Below are 22,440 nucleotides of genomic sequence, written 5' to 3' on the forward strand. Positions count from 1 at the left end.
CTTAGTGGCTTAAAGCAAATCATTTTGTTATTTCTCACATTGCTATAGATCACAGTAGGCAGGCTTATGGAACCCACCCCAAATTACAAAACTAATATATGGAAGAGTTGAAATCCAAACCCACGCAGTCTGGTTCCTGAAGCTGAGTGTTTAGCCTCTGGCATACAAGGGTGACACCAAATGACTCAGGAAAGGAGGAAAAGTCAAAAACACACGCAATGGAGAAAGGACAAATTGCTGGGAGTCCCCTCACAGGGGGCTCCTCCTGGCTGTCTCTGGCCTCTGCTCCACAGGTGGCAGAGCCTGCCTCCCAGTTCCCATCCAAGAGCCCCTGGCTATGCTTCTCCTCCCCACCGCCGCTCCAAAGACCAGCAGGGAGGGGGCGCTGGCTTCTCCAACACCCATAGTCTCAGACTTGCCTGCCAGAGGACATAATATTTCCACATATGTGATTTTGCCCACAATAAAAACAGCTGTTTTCAATATTGTGCAGGTATCTTAGCGCCTTATTATTGTGATTTCTCATTCCACTGTGCGATTTGAGATCTGCTGGTTGAGGTACATTTCCTGAAAGAAGAGCAAGTTTTCCCGCAAAGAACACAAAACTCTTGGTAGATTTATAATAATTTGTCCAATCTGAACACCCCTTTTCATGATGGACCCTGCAAATAGTGTAAACTGGGGTCAGCAAACTTTGTCCGTAAAGGATCAGATAGTAAATATTTTAGGCTTTATGGGCTATAGAGTCTGTCACAACTACTCAACTCTTCCATTGTATAACTCTGTATTGTATTGCCCAGTATAAAAATGAGTTTGCTTGTGTTACAACCAAGCTTCATGGATGTCAAAATATAAATTTCATGTAATTTGAATGTATCACAAAAGTTTTTATGTTTTCAATCACTTAAAAATATAAAAATCATTCTTAACTCTCTGGCCATACAAAATCAGGTGGCAGGTTGGATTTGGCGCCTCATGGTTTGTCAATCCCTGCTGTAAACTAACCCTCTTAGCATATATCTGAAGGGTAGAACAATTAAAAATTGAAAATATCAGGACTTCCCTGGTGGTCCAGTGGCTAGGACTCTGCCCTCCCAATGCAGGGGGCCCGGGTTTGATCCCTGGTCAGGGAACTAGATCCCACATGCCGCAACTAAGAGTTCTCATGCTGCAACTAAGAGTTTGCATGCTCCAACTAAAGATCCCACATGTGGCAACGAAGATCCCGCATGCTGCAACTAAGACCAGGAGCAGCCAAAAAAATAAATATTTTTTTAAAAAATTGAAAACACCCATCAATGTTAACAATTGCCACAATCCAAGAGCTTGCTAAGAGATCAGTTAGTCAAAGGGAGAAAAAGGTATCAGATGCAAAGCTAAACAGATTTTTTTTTTAAGTACAAAAATTTTGCTTTAAATGTCCTAGGGGTCAACTTAGAGAAAGTAGAAAACTGTTCCTAACAAACGGAAATATTTGGGATTGATTTTGCTCTTTACAAAGACATTATGTAAGAGGATATTAGTCATCTCTACAACTGTGTGTTGGGGGGAGGGGAGAATGAGTGAAATGCAAAACCTCCTGAAAGTGAGCAAGCCGGACAAAGTAAAAGTCTCCATCAGGGACTTCTCTGGTGGCACACTGGTTAAGAATCCGCCTGCCAATGCAGCGGACACGGGTTCGAGCCCTGGTGCGGGAAGATCCCACATGCCACGGAGCAACTAAGCCCATGCGCCACAACGACTGAGCCTGCGCTCTAGAGCCCGCAAGCCACAACTACTGAGCCCGCGTGCCTAGAGCCCGTGCTCCACAGCAAGAGAAGCCACCGCAATGAGAAGCCCACGCACTGCAACCAAGAGTAGCCCCCGCTCACCGCAACTAGAGAAAGCCCGTGTGTAGCAACGAAGACCCAATGCAGCCAAAAATAAATAAATTTTAAAAAATTAAAAAAAAAAAGTCTCCATCAGAGCTCACAAGACCTTGTCCTGGACAGTCCAATTGAGAACAGCGTTTTACAATCCAGTAAAAGAAATATGTCTTCCTCCATCTTAATAAATAATGTTTAAAATTAAAATAGCAATAAAATATTATTTAGGAATATAATGGTAAATGTTTTAAAAAGCTCAAAAAGTTGAAAGTGGTTGCTTCTGAGGAGAGGAATTAATGCGGTTGGTGAATTATGTTTTCCATTATTAGCGTTATTGAGCCCAAGCTCGCTCTGCTTGCTGCACAACAGGCCAATAAATCTGGAGGCGAGTTGTTGGGGCAGGGAATAATGACTTTAATCGCAAAGCTAGCGGACCTTGAAAGGGGGGGGGGGGTTCCCCTGCGACGTCAACCAATGGCTGAGCGGGACTGCTACCAGTGGCTAACAGCCACGTGCCTGCCCCACCCCATTACATTAGTATACAACACTTTAAACTCTGTACATGTAGTACTTTAAAGCAACATTTTTTGAAGGTTAAATATGAGAAAAGAAAAATTAAACGTGCGAGAAAGAACTCCGTTGCTATGGCAACACCCACAGCGCACCGTCCCTCCCACCTTGGTGAGTTCTACTCCCAAACCTGTGGGCCTCACGCAAAATCTCCAGCTCTCCCCTTCCTGGTCCCCAGCGGGTGCCTCCAAAGGGAGCGGAGCGCCAGCAGAGGCCCCGCCCCTCCAGCGGGACGAGCAGCCTTTGCGAACCGCGGGGCTCCCCTCAAACGCTGTGCCCTCCCTTCCCCCAAGGGCGGTGCCAGGACGAGCGGCGCGCTGGCCGGGGCTCCGCCCCCTGCGGCAGAGCGTGTGGCGTCACTTCCGGCCTCTCTTTCCTCCGGCCTGGGGCGCGAGCTGGTGAAGGGTCGTTGTGTGTGCTGAACTCCTCGGAACCATGGTGAGTCTGGCCCTGTAGGCCCTTGCCCAAGGCCCGCCGTCCTCGGCCGTCTTCGGCCGTCCCCCGCCGTCCGCTGCCTCATCTGTATCCCAGCGCCGCGGGCTCCCTGTGTCTGTCCCCGGGCTCGCCGCACGTGGCGCAGGCCGCGGCGTGTGGCCTGCGCCGGGCCCGCAGGAGAGGCATGGGCCTGAAGGCCAGCATCTTGTTGTGACTCGGCCTCTCCACAGCCCCAGAACCCCGAGGCTCGGAGCTCACCCCAAGCGAAGAAATTTCTAGTGCACCGGGCGGGTCGGCGAGACGGGCTTCGTCCTCCCTCTCGGGGCGGAGCCTGGAGCGGCCAGAGGGCGAAGATGGCAGCGAGGCCGCAGCGTTCCCTCGTCCTCCTGGCGGTCGTCGTCGCGCGAGTGGCCTACCACCCCTGCCTGCCTTATCCTTAGTTTAAAATCATCTTTGCCATCTTTGGTCTCGCCATACTTACAGTCGATCTCTTTGGGGTAGAATTTTTATTCCTGAAGCGCTTAGAGATCCAAACTGCAGTGTCACCTAAGTCCCTCCTTCCGCTTTAAATAAATGACTGCCCCGATGATGGAGAGCTTCATTTGTTTAAAAAAGTACCCTGGGCTGTAAATTAATTTTCTCTTAGGTATCTACTTGTAAGTGTAGTGGAAGGCACCTAAGTATATGTGTTAAAGAATACTGGTATTCAAACTGAGTCTTGGTTTTCCTTTTTAGGCGTCCCTTTCCCTTGCACCTGTTAATATCTTCAAGGCTGGAGCTGATGAAGAGCGAGCAGAGACAGCTCGTCTGGTAAGCCTTTATCTCATTCTTATAAAGATACAGTAGTTTTTTGGTTTTTATTTACAATTTTAAGACTGTGAAGTTGATTTTGACCATCTCTGATTTTTATTCCAGTCTTCTTTTGTTGGTGCCATTGCTATTGGAGACTTGGTAAAGAGCACGTTGGGACCCAAGGGCATGGTAAGAAAAACAGGGAATTTTAATTTTTTAATGTTGTTTTAGAGCCGTTAGAGATATAAAAACTTCTTTTGGATGCTTTGTTATCTTTAAAACTTAACTGTTAATTGTAAAAGTTAAGATATGGATATATACTCCTTACTAAAAATCAAAACAGTACCCATATGGCTAAAGTCCCCTCGATCACTATCCCCAGTGCCACTCACCTCCCCAGTGACAGACACTGTTACCATTTGGATATAAATCTAACCAATGTCTTTATTTTTATGTAGATGTACAGGTATTTTATGTATTATAAAATATTATTTTATATATTCTCCCTGTAATAGATAACATTGTTTTGTCGCGTGATAGATATTATTTGTATGTACTTTTTATGTAGCTTGGCTTTTTTAATTCCTTTCAGTATAAATAGATATACTGCCTCCTCTCTGACTGTCAAATAGTATTCTGTATCTTGCTTATTTTATAGTTTGTATTTATTACTGTATTGTGAGGGACCCTTAGTTTGTGTCCGTTGCTTTTGCTGCTACAGTATCGGAACAGCCTTGTTCATGTCTCTCTGTTCTTCTGCTGTCTTTAGGAGTAGACAAAGGTTAGGACACCAAGGTTTGCTTTTGGGGGGGCTGTATGCAATGAAAAAATTTAAATGGATTCTGCCAAATAACCATCCAGAGTATTTACACATTAGCAGTATATGAGAGTACTGATGAATCTGTGCATTCTTCCAGATGTACTTATATCTTAACTTGAACCAAACATGTTCCTTTTAGGACAAAATTCTGTTAAGCAGTGGACGAGATGCTTCTCTTATGGTAACCAATGATGGTGCAACTATTTTAAAAAACATTGGTGTGGACAATCCAGCTGCTAAAGTTTTAGTTGGTGAGTCTGAGGATGACATTTTGTTAACATTTGGAAACAATTTTAAATAGGCTGTGTTGACTGTCCTTTCGATTCATTGCTTATTTACTTTTTAATTGATTATTATTGTTATTAAAATGCAAGCTTCTAGATATGGTATATATACACAATGGAATATTTCTCAGCCATAAAAAAGAATGAAATAATGCCATTTGCAGCAACATGGATGGACCTAGAGATTATCGTACTAAGTGAAGTGAGTCAGAGAAAGACAAATAGCATATACTGTCACTTATATGTGGAATCAAATATGACACTAATGAACCTATCTATGAAACAGAAACAGACTCACATATACAGAACAGACTTGTGGTTGCCAAGGGCCGGGGGGAGGGATGGATTGGGAGTTTGGGATTAGCAGATGCAAACTATTATATATAGAATGGATAAACAACAAGGTCCTACTATATAGCACAGAGAATTATATTCAGTATTCTGCATTAAACCATAATGGAAAAGAATATGAAAAAGAATATATATATGTGTACAACTGAACCACTTTGCTGTACAGCAAAAATTAGCACAGCATTGTAAGTCAGCTATACTTCAGTAAAATTTTTTAAAAAATACAGTCTTCTGGAGTGCCATGTACTTAATGATGGTAAAACTACTGTATTTCAGGCTGAAAAGTTCAAAGAATTTGTCAGGTGAGGAAACCTAGATAAGTGAGATTTAGATTGGTAGTGGATATATTTGGAGAATTAGATAAGCTACCAAGGAGTAATTTAAAAAGCAGAATCAAATGTAAATGAGTTAATAACTAGCTTTTTTTCCCCCCTAGATATGTCAAGGGTTCAAGATGATGAAGTTGGTGATGGCACTACCTCTGTTACTGTTTTAGCAGCAGAATTGCTAAGGGTAAGAATATCTGAGCAACTTCAACTTCGTCTTACTGGGGTTTTTTTTTCTACTGTGGTTTTGAGTATCAGAAGTAATCAAGTTCTTACTACAGATTTAGTATTCATGCTTGTCTTCCACTGTTTATTAATAGGAAGCAGAATCTTTAATTGCAAAAAAGATTCATCCACAGACCATTATTGCGGGTTGGAGAGAAGCCACAAAGGCGGCAAGACAGGCTCTGTTGAATTCTGCAGTTGATCATGGGTTGGTATACCAAAATACTACTGTTTCAAACATTTAATGTTTAAATGTTCTTTTCGAAACACACTCAATGCAGGAAGTCTAGAGAGCAGTAAAAAGCATACACAAACATGATTCTGTTGGCTCATCCTGACTCAATAATAACCAGAAAAACCCCACATTACCCCCCAAGAGGTAGTAACTAAAGTTAAAGTTTGGGTTTCCAGGGTTTTTTTTGCACGTATAATCACAATAAACAAAATAAATAGTATTGTATAGAGGGTTTTTTAGCCTCTTTAACCTAGTTGAATAACTAGAACAGTTTCTAGGTGTCAGTGTTCTCTGTAATATTAGTTTTAGTAGAGGTATGCATTTGATTATGTGACTGCTATAATTCACCTATCTGTAATTGGAGATTTGTGTTTCAACAATTTTTAGCTTTATAGTGTTGTGACAGACTTGTTACTTAAAAAAGTAAGTATAATTGCTGGGTCCAAAGATATGTATGTATTTAAAGGCAATTTTATTTACCTTACAAGTAGTGCTCTAGCATTAATTTACAGTCCCACTAGCTGTACAACAATGCCTCGTTTCCCATGTTCTTGAAATTTTTGTTTGCTTGTGTTTCTCTTTTGGTAGTTTGCCAGCTTGGTGGGGAAAATAGTATCCTTTAATTTGTATTTCTTGATTACTGATAAGGTTTAATTTTTTTCATGTGACTTAGAGCCCTGACTGGTTGAGGTGAAAGTCTATTGACAAACAAGTATCTGGATAAATTTTGAGAAGTAAAACAGGGTTGATAACTTTCAGAGAAGCGTTTTAAGAACCGGCCTGAGTTTTTTTGTTCGTTTTTTGTTTTGTTTTGCTTTTTTAGTTCTGACGAAGTTAAATTCCGTCAAGATTTAATGAACATTGCAGGAACAACATTATCTTCAAAACTTCTTACTCATCACAAAGACCACTTTACTAAGTTAGCTGTGGAAGCCGTTCTCAGACTGAAAGGCTCTGGTAATCTGGAGGCAATTCATGTCATCAAGAAGCTAGGAGGAAGTCTGGCAGATTCCTATTTAGATGAAGGTATGTACATATTGAATACGGGAAAAGAAGCCTTGACCAGTTGTTGAAAGCGAAGTACTGAGTGAATCCACTTTTAGTTAGTCAGGACTAGTGACACTTTGCAAAGCCAGAAAACTTGTCTTTAAGGACACAAATCATATTGCAACCATTTTTGTCATCTTAATTCATTTGTTATATTGACAGTGTCCTTGATCTTCTCATACTATCCCAGCATTTCTTTGATAACCTCTAGGTTTTACTTTATACCATGAAGTAAGTTAGTCTCTAATAAAGAGAAGTAGTTTTTTTTTTTTTTTTTAACTACAAGTCAGCTATTGTCAAATGGCACTTTTTCCAGGATTACATGTATTCTCTAGGAAGGGTCTGGGTAGGTCATACCAATTAGTTGGCAGGTGTTGAGAATATAGTTTCTGGTGTTCTTGAAGAGTGAGAAATGAGTTAGCAGCTGCGATTTCCTTAATAATAGTATGTTTTTTTCTTAGAGTGTGGATTTTTCAAAGCATCTTCACAGTGTATTCACAAAATAAACTGTACAAAGTGTAGGTGTTCTATTCTACAGAGAAGGAAAAAACGGAGTAAATGGTGCTTTACAGTTTCTGCTCTACCAGTTAGTGATTTGGAGTCTGGGTTTTGTTGCAAAAATGCATGTTGTTTGTCTCTGTTTCACAGGAGTAACAATTCTGAAAATATTCTTGGTTGAATTTATATGTAAGGGCTGTATAGCATTTCTCATAGGGGTTGGTGGTAGGGAAAGATAATTAAAACAAGGATAGCTACCATTGAATGTCTGCTCTGTGCCAGGCATTCTAATAGGAATTTTACTTAAAATATCATTCGTTTCTCATGATGTTGATCCAGTGAGTGAGAATTAAGTTCAGCTGAATAGAGCAGAAAACCCAAGGTGATAATGGCTTAATAAGGTAAAAGTTATGTATGTATCTAAAAGAAGCCTGGAGAGATACACAATACTTAGTTCGTATGATAGTTCCAAATCAGCAGGGCTACCTAGGCTGGTAGCTAGCATCTCTGCCGCTGGTGATATTCTTGTTTATAGATGAGTAGCTAGGGTTGAACAATTTGTCCAAGGTTTCATACATAACCTGTAAGCAGCATGAGCATGATTGGGGCCAGGTTTGTCTGACTGCTGTCCATGACGTTTCATTTTATCACCAGCCTCGGTGTTTAAAAAGTTCACTCATCTCTAGTAATACCCTGTGTATCTGAGTTTTCACAGCTTGTTTTCTTTTTTGTTGGTTTTAAGCTAATGAAAGTGGACTTTAACAGCTTTGCATTGCAACGCACACACCTGCAAATGTAATAATATGTCTCTGAGACAAAAGATTCAAAATGCTATTGACTCTCTTTTAAAAAATTAATTTGTATTGAAATATAGGTTGCTGTACAAAAATGCTCTGTTTACTCTTAATATTTCTACTGTGCTCACATTTTCTGTTTCGCATTTTATTTTTTAAATGATCTGCTAAATTGATTCTTATGGTCACTGCTCTAGTGGAATATTTTTAGGTTCTAGGAGCTTGATGAATTGGACTTAAATGCATTCTTTGAAAGAGTAATTTGATACAGCAGATTACCTTAAAAGATTTATTAACACAGCCTTGAAATATTTAATACAATGCTATCCTTATATTGTAGGCTTTCTGTTGGATAAAAAAATTGGAGTAAATCAACCAAAGCGAATTGAAAATGCCAAAATTCTTATTGCAAATACTGGTATGGATACAGACAAAATTAAGGTACGTTAAACTACATTTCTTGGAATTATAATTGCTAGCTGCTGTAAACTTGGGCTGATAGTCAGTTGCACTAAAAAAAACCCTTATAGGGTTTGTATACATATGAATGTATATTTATATATATTCTTATATAGTTTCTTACCTTCTGATTATATACATGAATATATATTTATATTGTACGCATGCATACACACATGCACGCATAGTTTTTGGTGTATTTACATTAAAAAGTTTAAATATGCTATGAAACTTGCGAGTAAGGGAAGTGATGCTATTTTTTATGCTTTCCTTTGTCTTAGATATTTGGTTCCCGGGTAAGAGTTGATTCTACAGCAAAAGTTGCCGAAATAGAACATGCAGAAAAGGAAAAAATGAAGGAGAAAGTTGAACGTATTCTAAAGCATGGGATAAATTGCTTTATTAACAGGTCTGTGTATGCTTGTGCTAACAGTATTTATAATCAAGAAAGGATTGTTTTCTGCAAAGATGTAGGAAAATTCTTTTATATTGAATTTAGTTATTTAGGAAGTATTTTTTTCCAAATGTAAATAAAATTGTACAGCAAGGCATTTGCCTTACAATGATTTTAGTGAAAATTTATGTTAATATACTTTATTAAACCTTTTTGTGTCAACAATAACTGTTTCCTGTTCTGGCAGTTATGTTATTAGTTTGGGCTGTAGTATACCTGTATTTGTAAGAGAGATTTAATTCCACATTAAATGATGGAGGTTTGAAGTACGTAAAAGCTAATGGTAGCAGAGGAATAAAACAAGGATGAAGAGGTGAAAAGTATTAAGAGTTTTAGGGCTTATCTTTAATTTGTGTGAAGAAAATATGTGTAAACCTTCCCCATGTATTCTTAATATTCAGTATCTAAGGTTTTTATGGATTATTTTTCTTTTAGCACCTTTAATTATTATTTATTTATTTATTCATTTATTTATTTTGGCTGTGTTGGGTCTCCGTTTCTGTGCGAGGGCTTCCTCTAGCTGCGGTAAGCGGGGGCCTCTCACTATCGTGGCCTCTCTTGTTGCGGAGCACAGGCTCCAGACGCACAGGCTCAGTAGTTGTGGCTCACGGGCCTAGTTGCTCCGCGGCATGTGGGATCTTCCCAGACCAGGGCTCGAACCCGTGTCCCCTGCATTAGCAGGCAGACTCTCAACCACTGCTCCACCAGGGAAGCCCCCTATGGATTATTTTGAATGGAGAAAAATACCAAGAGAAACAGGGCATTTCAGTGAAAAGGCAGTAGTTAACTTTGAGAGAGATTTACCATTTGATGGAAAATAATTGTTATAAGCCAAATGTGTGTGGGCTTTTACAAGTTAATTACTAGGGACTTCCCTGGTGGTACAGTGGTTGGGAATCCGCCTGCCAATGCAGGGAACAGGGGTTCGAGCCCTGGTCTGGGAAGATCCCACATGCTGCAGAGCACCTAAGCCCGTGTGCCACAGCTACTGAGCCTGTGCTCTAGAGCCCACGTGCCACAACTACTGAGCCTGTGCGCTGCAACAAGAGAAGCCACCGCAATGAGAAGCCTGCGCACCGCAAAGAAGAGTAGCCCCCGCTCGCCGCAACTAGAGAAAGCCCGTGCAGCAACGAAGACCCGACGCAGCCAAAAATAAATTAATTAATTAATTAAAAAAAGAAAAAAAGCTAGTTTTTAAACTTCTATGAGATCTATGATTCTGATAAGGCACATTTTGCTTAGCAGTGCTTTATACTAGGTATGAACATTTTTTCTCTGGCTTTATTTAAGTTACAAACTTTTAAACAGGTGTCCTTTTTACTCCTGTTGTATGAGTAACATTTGCTCATTTTGGGAGGTATGAAAGTATAAAGAAGGAACAGAATTCTCCCAGAAATTCTTTTATTAAGTTGATTTGTGGTGTGTGTGTATGTTGTTTCAATTCTTCATCTAGTGTGATCATATGGTATAAACTTTTATAACATGCTTTTTTTACCTAACAGTATATATATTTTACTTAAAATTACAAAATTTTCATAATTGGTAAATTGAGATTTACACAAACACTCTCTTCACAGATATTGGAAAGTTTTGTTCTTCTGTATAAAAATTCTTACACATATCTTCATTTAATTAATATCTGAATTTTCTTGCTGTAGAGTCTCAGGAGTAGAATCAAAGCATATAAACATAGATAAGGGTTTTGTTTTGTTTTTTGGTTTTTCTAGTAAATTTGTTTTTTAATTTATTTATTTTTGGCTGCGTTGGATCTTGTTGCTGTGTGCGGGCTTTCTCGAGTTGCGGCGAGCGGGGGCTACTCTTCGTTGCAGTACACAGGCTTCTCACTGTGGTGGCTTCTCTTGTTGCAGGGCACAGGCTCTAGGCGTGCGGGCTTCAGTAGTTGTGGCTTGTGGGCTCTAGAGCATGGGCTCACCAGTTGTGGCACATGGGCTTAGTTGCTCCGAGGCGTGTGGGATCGTCCTGGAGCAGGGCTTGAACCCGTGTCCCCTGCCTTGGCAGGCGGATTCTTAACCACCGCGCCACCAGGGGAGCCCATAGATATGGGTTTTGATGCATTACTGCTAAATTGTTTTTCAGAATTATTGGTTCCTTTTATACTGTCAATGGCAGTATAAAAAACAATATCCATTTTCAGTACTAACATGGATGCACTAGTATAATTTATAAAGTATTATACAATAATAAGTAAGAAATGTTACCTTGTTCTAATTTGCATTTCTTTGATTACTGGTGAGGTAAAAATATTTTCATGTTTTTTAGTCTAATGTATTTTATCTTGCGAAGTAACCATTTTGAACAATATTTTTTCATATTTTATTTATAGGCAATTAATTTATAATTATCCTGAACAGCTCTTTGGTGCTGCTGGTGTTATGGCTATTGAACATGCAGATTTTGCAGGTGTGGAACGCCTTGCTCTTGTCACAGGTATGGGAAAAAGGCATTAATTTCTAACATAATAATTACTCTTGGATTTACTGAGTGTTAGTGTATTTAACTCATTGCTAAGAGGACAAAGAGATTCCCTTAAGGATCCTAGAATCTAAAGTTATTCTGAAATCTGACATACTTTTTGATATCTTTACATTATTATTTTTTATTTTTTTAAATAATTCTTTATTTATTTAATTTTTTTTTTTGGCTGTGTTGGGTCTTCGTTTCTGTGCGAGGGCTTTCTCCAGTTGCGGCAGGCGGGGGCCACTCTTCATCGCGGTGCGCGGGCTTCTCACTATCGCGGCCTCTCTTGTTGCGGAGCACAGGCTCCAGACGCGCAGGCTCAGTAGTTGTGGGTCACGGGCCCAGCTGCTCCGCGGCATGTGGGATCTTCCCAGACCAGGGCTTGAACCCGCGTCCCCTGCATTGGCAGGCGGATTCTCAACCACTGCGCCACCAGGGAAGCCCCCTTTACGTTATTTTTAATATACCAAGTTAAATGCCAGCTTTGCCATAGGTGTAGGTTTATTTTTGCTATGTTGTTTTAAAGATACTATCTTTTCTCACAAACCCACAGGACTACTGTTCTAAACATAGTCTAAATAAACTGAAGCTTAAAAAAACGGAGTCTTTTTTTTGTTTGTTTTTTGGTTTTTGGGTTTTTTTTGGCTGCGTCCGGTCTTAGTTGCGGCATGCTGGATCTTTGTTGCGGTACACGGGCTTCTCTTCGTTCATGGAGTGCAATTTAGTTGCCCCGCGGCATGTGGGATCTTAGTTCCCCGACCACGAACCCGCGTCCTTTGCGTTGAAAGGCAGATTCTTAACCACTGAACCACCAGGGAAGTCCCAAAAAAAAGGAGTCTTAAGTCTTACCTAGTTTATTCATTTAATTTTAGTGCTAAGTGAGTAGTTGAATGCTTTGTGCCCTGTGTGATAGTGCAGTTGGAATAGTAACCTTTATTGAACATTTAACTATATGCCAGACAATGGGTCAAATACTTAAGCGTTGCTTTTGTTAATTTTTTAAAATTTATGAAAGTAATAAACGTTGAATAAGTGTGAAACATTCCAGCAGTGTATGATGAAAAGTTAAGTTTACTCCAGTATCCTTCAGTAGAGGTATATGAGTTTTATAATCCCAGTATAGACTAGAAAGTGTGTCTACAGGTATGTTTACATCAAAGTGACATAGAGTGCAGTTGTTCACTTTTTTTAGTAATGGTTTTTAAAGTAACCTCTAAATAGCCCTTGAAAACTAAGTATAACAGTCTTTATCCTCTAATTTTCAGGCGCTTGAAAATGAATGAATAGGCTGGAAAGTTGGCTTGCTATCTGGCAGTGAGAATTAAGGAGAGTGGGGTTTTAGATGTAAAGCCACTAGGAACATCAGATTCAGTTCAGAACTGCTGTGTGTATTAGAAGAAATTAAACTATACCAAGTAGATAGTAGGATTGGTCTCATTTCAAAATAACTTCTTAAGCCATTTTTAATAATTTGAGAAGCATAGTGTTCTGACCTAAAAAGAGACATTTTACTTTCATTAATTATTTGGAAGTGGGTTTACCTGATTTAAAAGTTATTGCATACTTGTTGCTTAAGGTGGTAAAACTTATGATGCTTATGTTTACTTAATTCTTCCCTTAATGCAACAGAATTAAAGACATGACATAAGAACTGTGAATGATAGCACATTCATGGGATAAGTTGATATCATAAGGACTTGATAACATGAAATTGCCACATACACTTAGAAGAAAATTAACTGTACCAAGCTCACCAAACTGTATGGCTGTGAAGTAGACTCCATGGTGGCTCCCATCCTTAGTAACATCTGTTGTCAAGATGTGTGAAATTGCTTCTTGCAAATGTCTAGAAATATTTTTTAACAGGTGCACATGAATGAGTGTAGGATAAGTGAAAATTCTCATAAGCCAAATTGGTCTCATTTGGGGGATATGATGTCCCAAACATCTATTGTGTCTCACGTCTAGACACAAAGCAGTCTCAGGAATTTGCCAACCAAAAGTAAGAAGAGCTTCAGCTATATAGATTATGAGTGTAAATTAGTAGACTTGGGAAGACCTGAGTCCCTTTTATAAATTAATTGTAAAATAGAAATAAAGCATCAAGTATTCAGCAGATTTATCAGTAAGGTGTAGGGAAAGGGGTTGGTTGATGATTGAGGGAATCTATTAAAAGAGAGAGTAATGAGCTAGAGAAAAGGATTTAATTTTATTTATTTATTTTTTGGCCAAGCCGTGTGGCATGCGGGATCTAAGTTCCCCGATCAGGGATTGAACCCATACCCCCTGCAGTGGAATTGCAGAGTTAACCACTGGACTGCCAGGGAAGTCTGAGAAAAGGATTTTAAAATTGAAACCTAACTTTTGCTTAATTAAGAACCAGGAAAGGAAATGTTTATAGCATGGAAGATGGAGGGAAAATAGGAATAAAAATAAGACCTAAGGAATAAAATGAATATAGTTTTTTGACTTCTCATTAAGTTTGCTCTGGGAAATCCTCAGTATACATTTCCCGTTTTTTCTAGGCCCAGGTGCTCACGATTTTAAGCAGTTCCTAGTGTCAGTACATCTGTTGATATAATAAGATTAGTCAAATATTTTCATGTTTTGTTGTGGGATATTGGATCATAGGAGTACTGGTGTTCTAGATTGAATTCAGAAGAGAATCTGAATTTAAATTCAGGCTTAAAGGTAAATGTCAGAATCTCAACTGAGGTGGTATTATTACACAGTGTGTGCATATAGGTCTGAAGCCAGATTGCTTGTATTTGAATTTCAGCTTCATATTTGTTCAAGCTATGTAACCTTGGATGAGCAACTAAACATTTCTTTGCCTCAGTTTTACCACTTCTAAATGGGGTGATAAATGAAGGCTGTCTTATTAGGGTTGTTGTGAAGATTAAATAATTAGTTTGTATGAATTGCTTCAGAGTGCTTGGCGTATAGTAAGCAGTCAACTTAAATATTGTGTTTTCTATTCATTACTGCTTGTTAGAAAACAAATTTCAAATCTGTTGTGCATTTAATTAATGTATATTTTTGTGCATAGGTGGTGAAATTGCGTCTACCTTTGACCACCCAGAACTAGTGAAGCTTGGAAGTTGCAAACTTATTGAGGAAGTCATGATTGGAGAAGACAAACTGATTCACTTTTCTGGGGTAGCCCTTGGTGAGTGATTATGTAGATCCTGGTATAGGTTCCTAAATCTTTGGTAGGCTCTTTTGAAGTGAAAGAAACAGTTACTAGTTACCATAGTTACTAGAATATATGTCTTAATTCTTGAGAAATTCTAGTTTCAATCTCTTGAGGGCAGCCTCATGTTAACTTTGTGTTTGTGAACAGTGCATATTCAATATAGTTGTTTTAGATAGCTTAGAACTGTTAGGAATGTGGATTGTTAGCAAAGAGAAGGTAGCAATGGAAGACATGTCAGCTTTCAAAACCGAGTATAACCTATATAAGTAATAGAAGGCAAACTTTTATGTTTTATAACTAAGTGTTCGCTGTCACATAAGAATATTATTATTTTTTTAACTTTAGGTGAGGCTTGCACCATTGTTCTGCGTGGTGCCACTCAACAAATTTTAGATGAAGCAGAAAGATCTTTGCATGATGCTCTTTGTGTTCTTGCCCAAACTGTGAAAGATTCTAGAACAGTTTATGGAGGAGGTAAGCATTTGAAAAATATTGAACATATTTTATTTCTTGAAGTGTAGTAGTGGCTTTTGGCTTTAATGTTTCTTATAGGAACTTCATATTGCCTTTGCACTTAATTGTTAATGCTTAATATATCTTAAGGGAAGTCTAATTTAGTGTCTTGGAGACAACTAAGCATAATGATATGTTCTTGGATTTTTAATCTGTAGGCTGTTCTGAGATGCTGATGGCTCATGCTGTGACACAGCTTGCGAGTAGAACACCGGGCAAAGAAGCCGTTGCAATGGAGTCTTATGCTAAAGCACTGAGAATGGTAAGTTAATGAAAAAGAGAGCCTTGAATTTAAATTTTGTAGGTATTGATGGTTTTTAAATGAATCCATTCTTCTCTCTTGGGCAGAAAATACTTAACTTTCTTGGCTTTAAGAATTGGTTCACACTGCTTAAATTTGATTTTGGAGTTTATCTTCTTTATGAGCAGTAATTAAAAGGAAGCAGATTTTACATTGTTTTTTTTTTTTTTTTTTTAATTTATTTTATTTATTTATTTTTGGCTGCGTTGGGTCTTCGTTGCTGCACGCGGGCTTTCTCTAGTTGTGTCGAGCAGAGGCTACTCTCCGTTGCGGTGTGCGGGCTTCTCACTGCAGTGGCTTCTCTTGTTGCGGAGCATGGGCTCTAGGCGCATCGGCTTCATTAGTTGTGGCTCGCAGGCTCATTAGTTGTGGCTCGCAGGCTCAGTAGTTGTGGCTTGCAGACTCTAGAGCGCAGGCTCAGTCATTGTGGCGCATGGGCTTAGTTGCTCCACAGCATGTGGGATCTTCCCAGACCAGGGCTCGAACCCATGTCCCCTGCATTGGCAGGCGGATTCTTAACCACTGCGCCACCAGGGAAGCCTACATTGTTTTTAAATGTATAATTTTAGAAAGCTTTTCTTATAGTTAGTAAATTAACTTTCTTTTAGTAGAAAAGTTACCATGTCTTCTTCACTTCATAGTTGCCAACTATCATAGCTGACAATGCAGGCTATGACAGTGCAGATCTGGTGGCACAGCTCCGAGCGGCCCATAGTGAAGGCAATACAACTGCTGGACTGGGTAAGAAATTAATTGGGACCATGTGGTCTTTTTTTTTTTTTTTGGCTGCGTTGGGTCTTCGTTGCTGGGCTTTCTCTAGTTGCAGCAAGTGGGGGATACTGTTTGTTGAGGTGCGCAGGCTTCTCTTGTTGCGGAGCACAGGCTCTAGGCACATGGGCTCAGTAGTTGTGGCTCGGGGGCTCAGTAGTTATGGCACACGGGCTTAGTTGCTCCGTGGCATGTGGGATCTTCCCGGACCGGGGCTCGAACCCGTGTCCCCTGCATTGGCAGGTGGATTCTTCACCACTGCGCCACCAGGGAAGCTCCTGTGGTAGTTGTTCAGAGTAACTCTTGACCAGGTTCTTTTATTTTTTTTATTTTTTAAAAAAGATGAATTCTCATAATAACCATATAAAAGGTTCCTGTGACCCTTGCCTTTATAGCCATTATACATTCTAGAAAAATGTTTAACTTCATAATGTCTACACTGTCAAAATTTTATTATTCCCTAAGAGGGGGTGTAACATTAGTTAGAAGATTTTTAACTTGTTTGTTATATAATGACTGTAGGATTTAAATATATAAAAACAGTACTTATATTCTCAAGTAAGTGTAAACTTTACTGTATCTCTTATAATCAGTATTAACTCCTAATCTCACAGTAAACTTATTCTGAGACATTCTTGAGAGTAGATCTCTGATACATAACATAAAAATGGCCAAAAAAAAGACTTAATTCAGATTGGAAAATTTCCCAACAAAATGTCTAGGACATAAATAAGGAACAGTTTTAGAGAGTAGATAATCCTGCCACTGCACAAGAGAGAGCTTAATGAATAATCTGTCAGAAGGTGAAGGGGGATTCTAATAAGAAAAGTAGATGACTTCTGAATTCTCTTCCAGTTCTTAAGAATCCATGGTGTGTTCAGTGATGAGCAAATTTTCTGCAGTTTTATTTGTAGATAGAGAAAGATGGGTGATATAGTGTTGTGTATAAATTTTTCATTATTTGACATAGTTACTCTCCATTGATATAGATGATCAATAGTTGACCTTCCACTTTTCTAAAAGGCTTTCCTTGAGCGATAGTCTGATGAGAATGCTCTAACTAAATTGAGTAATTAGTTGTAATCTTATTTTTTATAAGTCAGGATTAATTTTGTTAGGTCATTAGATATGTTTTGATACTTTAGTTGTTAAGATTAGTTGTTTATTTAGTAAATACTTTCCAGATATGAAGGAAGGTACCATTGGAGATATGGCAATGCTGGGTATAACAGAAAGTTTCCAAGTGAAGCGACAAGTTCTTTTAAGTGCAGCTGAAGCAGCAGAGGTGATTCTACGTGTGGACAACATCATCAAGGCAGCACCAAGGTATCGTAACACTTTAAAGAACATTTCTTAGGAAAATTAACATGGAAACAAAAAATAGGTATATTTTTGATAATTGTAGTTGATGGGAAGTGGAGCTCTTTTGTTTAGATAACAGTATTTTGCAAGTTATTTAAAATATGTAATCACAACTCTTAGATTTAAGCCAGAAAAGCTTAGGTGGGGAGAAGGGTGTGGGTAACACAGGGTAGCCCTCAAGATTGAAAGGGCACATAAAGAGTCAGGCTTGGGAAGGTCAAAAACCAGAGAACTTGGGGGTGGGCGTGTAGTAGTAAGAACTGATGTCTGTTTACCAGGATGAGTTGGCTTCAGTCATTTTCTGTCCTGGGTACACTTTTTCATATATACATTCTTAAGTACATAATATGCAGAGTTCCCTACATATTCCTATTCCAGCAGCATTTTTTTTTTTTCTTTTTTTTTTTTTGGCCGTGCCTTGTGGCATGTGGGATCTTAGTTCCCTGAGCCCTCGCCCCCTGCAGTGGAAGCATGGAGTCTTAACCACTGGACCGCCAGGGAAGTCCCTCCAGCAGCTTTTTAAGATGAAAATTCTTTTAAAAACTCATTCACACAAAAATGATGAAGTGGCCAGAGAAATCTTAACATGTGAAGATTCAGTTAATAATTTTAATTAATTAAATTAACTACTAATTGCTAATTAGTAGTTATGAAAACCATTTATTTTACCTGTTAGTGGAAGTTCAGGGAGAGGGAAGGGGATGGTGGCTTGAACCAGTACACAGAGGTGAAGGTGGTGAGAAGGGATTGATAATAGGTCTATTTTTGAAGGTAGAGCCGGCAGGATTTGATGATGGGTTGGATATAAGGTCTGTGAGGAAAGGGATTGGATAATTCAAGGGTGTTTGGGAGGTGGGGGGAGTGTCTTATAAGGTTTTTATTCAGAGCACCTTAATAATTGCCACATTTCTCCAATACGTTAAACACACTTCCATTTCTTCAAGGATAGAGAAGAAAAAAGAAAATTCTAAATAAATTTCGTCAGAAAAATCTGAATTGTGTTTTAACATGACAGTATTAAACATTTTTAGTTCAGGAATAAAACGTGGAAATTTCCAGCAAACAAAACAACAGTTACAAACCAAAAAAAAGGAAAAATAACTACTGGGGCATGTAATTCAAGGTTTTTGTTGAGAAAAATAAAGTTTCTCTTAGGTGGAGGAAGGCTTTGGGAGGGGGAAGATGGGGGTTTTCCATTTTGGACATTTGAGATGTCTGTTGAGAAAGCAGTTAGTTGGATAGTTGGGTCTGTAGTTCAGGGGAGAAGTTCGAGCTGTGGTTATAAATTTAGGAGTTGTCAGCCTGTACGTGTTATATAAGGCCATGAGACTGATTGAGTCCCCAAAAGAGTGAACGTAGCTAAAGAAGGGAAAGGGTTTTTTTTTAGGACTGAGTGCTTGAGAATTCCAGTAATAAGTTTGGGAAGATTCAGAGCAACCATCAAGGGTCACTAAGAAGGATTGTGAAGTATAGGTAATTATTAAACTGGATGATGGATACATGAGGATTCATTATACAGCCCCTACTTTTATACATACTTTTGAAATTTCCCATAATACAAAATTCTAAGGTTGGGGGGTGCGGGGTGCCAGTGAGGTAGGAGGAAAACCAAGGGAATGTGTGTCCCAGAAGCCAAATTAAGGAAGTATTTGGGGAGGAGGAGTGATCAACTGCCAAGATGATGCAAATAGGTCGAGTAAGATAAGGACTGAAAATTGATCCTAAAAACTGGATTTAGCAACAGAGGTCGTTGGTAGTCTTCATGAGCAGTTTTAGTGGAATAGAGGGGGCAAAAGTCTGAAGTAAATTCGATAGAGGCTGGGAAAAGAGGAGTTGGAGGAAATGTATGTAGACTGCTTCTTCGGGGAGTGTATTGTGAATGGGAGCAGAGAAGTGGGATAGTAGCTAGAGGAGGTGTGGGTCATTACTGTGAAAATTCAGTGTGTGTAAGTGGGAGGAGTTTCATAGAGAGGAAATGATCGATGCAGAAGAGGGGTGCAGTCCACCAGCAGCTGCTGGATCTGGAGAACAAGAGGAGGACAGGAGGGAGGTAGGAATGTTATTAGGAAAGTATGCCCTAAGTAGACTTAAGTTCTTTGTGCAGAATCCTGCAGCACTCCTTTCATTGGCTTTCTTCTATGAAGGGCAACTATCCTCTTACTATTGAAGGAAAGAGTAGAAAATAATGATTTGGATGTGGAGAGAAAAGCTGAAATCAAATCTACTGTTGTGAGTGGAAAGGACTGGGCTGAAGATCTAGATTCTCTGCTCCTGGTATTGGGAGGATAGGGTAATAAGGAGCACTCATATTTTGAACTGGAAAAATAGTGAGGGAAGGAAAAGCTGACGCAGTTTTCCTGGAAGCAGTGCCGCCACAGATGGTTAAATACAGTTACAGTTTCTGTTGTCTTCTAGCAGAATGACAGCAAAAGGAAACTGAGTTCTATAAGTAAAATTTTCTGACTTGGGAGCAAGGTCACATAGCTGCACCCACCCTCAGAAATCTTTGTAATACCTTAGCACCCTCAACCACATTTGAAATATAAACTGTAGTACCTCGTTTGATCTGATATCACTGTTTTCAAAGTTTAAGTGTCTTTTAAATATATTAGAAACTCTGAGTAATTTGCAGTAAAGAAACATGAGTAATTTTGTTTAACTCAGCCTTCCCAAACATACTGGGCTATGCACTTCTTTTCAAACTCATTATTAACCTCCAGGGAATTAATTTTTCAGATCAGTGCTTTGTGACAGCTGCTTGATAACTTTTTCTATATTGACATCCTTCGGTCATACTCCTATAAGCTACCGAGGTTGGAAGGTTTATCTCTGTATGATCCCAGTATGCTGTACTCTCTGGATCTGTTTTTATGCTTTTTCTGCTTCTCTTAAGTGTTGTGTTTGCCTCTAGAAGCAGTGTTTCCACAGTCATTAAGTAAACAATTTCGCTAGTATCCCTACCACGCCCCCTTCCTGATTCGCTATGTATGGTCACCAGAGAATAAAAGTTTAACATCACAGGTGTGTGAGAGGTACTGTTGGCATTCTTCAGTGAATTACCCAACCCCATCACCAGCTTATCTATTGGCATTTGTTTTTGTTCATTTAGAATAGTGATCCAGAGGTTTTAATTTAGAAACCCCAAAGCCTTGTCATTTTACAACTTCTGATGGAGAGAACCAACCATCTTTGACTAATTTAGTAAAATTCACTAACGTATTGGTTAAAAACATGAATTAACCATTTTCTGGAGAATACATATTTGGTAAGTAGGTTGTTTGGATGAGAAGCTGAGAACTGCTGAATACCTACAGGCCTTCACATTCCACAGATTTTTTCTGTCCTCTTACTAATACAATAATTAAGGGATGTTAATTGTGAGGTAGAAACATTCTGTTTACACATTTAAAATTGGTTTTAGTAAAAGTAGGATTATAGCTGTGTTTGTATTTAATATAGACCTTTGGTTACAATCATGCTTTTCATTTTCACCGTTGCCTTTGTTTTCTTAACTGTACGTTTTATGATTCTTGCAGGAAACGTGTCCCTGATCACCTCCCCTGTTAAGCATTCCCATATGCTGTTGAGCTCTGGAGCAGTTCATAGTAAAGTTGTGTTTGAAAGACTTTGACCTCCTGAACGAAGACTATAGAATTGAAGCTTACCTGTGGCTGTTATATCCTTAAGATTGGACATTTAACTGACCTTCTATTTTAACATGGGTCTAATTTATTTGCTATTTCATTTTCCATAAAATTCAGTTGATTTAAGAGTTCATTTCTCATACTGTGCATCAAAATAAAAATTTGAACAATTACCTAGTTCTTACCTGACTTTAGTGATTTGTATCCCATTTTAACTCTACTTAATGGGAGTGAATGATTATAGTTTCAGTGTAGAGTTTCCAGCTTAACTAATGATTGATGTTACACATTTATGAAAAAAATTATCCTGATTAATGTAAGTCCAAGTGAGATGTGATAAACTTAAATTAATCTTTTGATTCTCAATCATACATAATATTTATTAACCATTTTGTTTTGTGAAAGTACCATATACTTCAGTACTCTTCTAATTTTCTGTAGTCTAAGTACTGTCTCTTACATAGGAAAAAATTTATGGTGGCTTCTGTTACTTCAAGCGTGAAAGAGTTATATTTTAAATGTTGGTAGCTGCAAGCTGCTTCAGGCACCTCTGATATTTTATAGGGTGTGGATATAGTTAGACGTAAGCATTGTTGTTTGTTGTTTTGTTAGGGTTTCTTGTTTTTGTTTTTGGCAAATGGATCCTAGATAGAATGTAAGTCTGTGCTGAGTTTGATGGTTTAAATGTGAATTTAGATTCGGAGGTTATTGATTTGTCAGTATAGAGCAGAATGCACGAAATTAAACGAAAGCCCAGCAGTAGTTTCTACTGGGTATCTGCTAGCATCGTGGAGAGACATTTTATTCGCACAGAGGAGTGAAAGGGTTTTCAAAGAAACACTGATGAACCAACCTGTTCTGTTTTTGTCCAAAAGTGTGTCTCAGCATTTTAGTGCTACTTTGTAGAAGCTATGAAAACTGGAAAAATTTGGTTTTTGTTGTGAACTAGCTTATATCCTCCAACATTCACATAAAGGAGAAACTTCTGAGATAGATCATCAGAGAATTATACAGATTTTTACT

At 38.8% G+C, this 22,440-nt stretch overlaps 1 protein-coding gene across 1 annotated transcript; it reads left to right on the top strand.

The window, feature by feature from the left end:
• The first annotated feature begins 2,717 nt into the window (after positions 1-2,717).
• On the top strand, positions 2,718-21,590 carry CCT2 (chaperonin containing TCP1 subunit 2). The gene is made up of 16 exons (XM_082351661.1): positions 2,718-2,873; positions 3,606-3,680; positions 3,786-3,851; positions 4,622-4,733; positions 5,554-5,630; positions 5,764-5,876; positions 6,727-6,929; positions 8,583-8,683; positions 8,983-9,110; positions 11,500-11,603; positions 14,683-14,802; positions 15,175-15,303; positions 15,501-15,604; positions 16,285-16,384; positions 17,596-17,737; positions 21,310-21,590. The coding sequence occupies exons 1-16, from the start codon at positions 2,871-2,873 to the stop codon at positions 21,338-21,340; spliced, it is 1,608 nt and encodes a 535-aa protein (XP_082207787.1). The 5' UTR covers positions 2,718-2,870; the 3' UTR covers positions 21,341-21,590.
• The last annotated feature ends 850 nt before the right edge of the window (positions 21,591-22,440 follow it).

The sequence above is a fragment of the Balaenoptera borealis genome (genome assembly GCF_965194805.1).
Source record: "Balaenoptera borealis genome assembly, chromosome: 13".
In the NCBI taxonomy this organism is placed as follows: Eukaryota; Metazoa; Chordata; class Mammalia; order Artiodactyla; family Balaenopteridae; genus Balaenoptera; species Balaenoptera borealis.

Excerpts from the sequence above, each read along its gene's own strand:
- CCT2 (XM_082351661.1), top strand. Across the intron at positions 6,930-8,582 it reads AGATTCCTATTTAGATGAAG|GCTTTCTGTTGGATAAAAAA; the intron begins GTATGTACATAT and ends CTTATATTGTAG. Across the intron at positions 9,111-11,499 it reads ATAAATTGCTTTATTAACAG|GCAATTAATTTATAATTATC; the intron begins GTCTGTGTATGC and ends TTTTATTTATAG.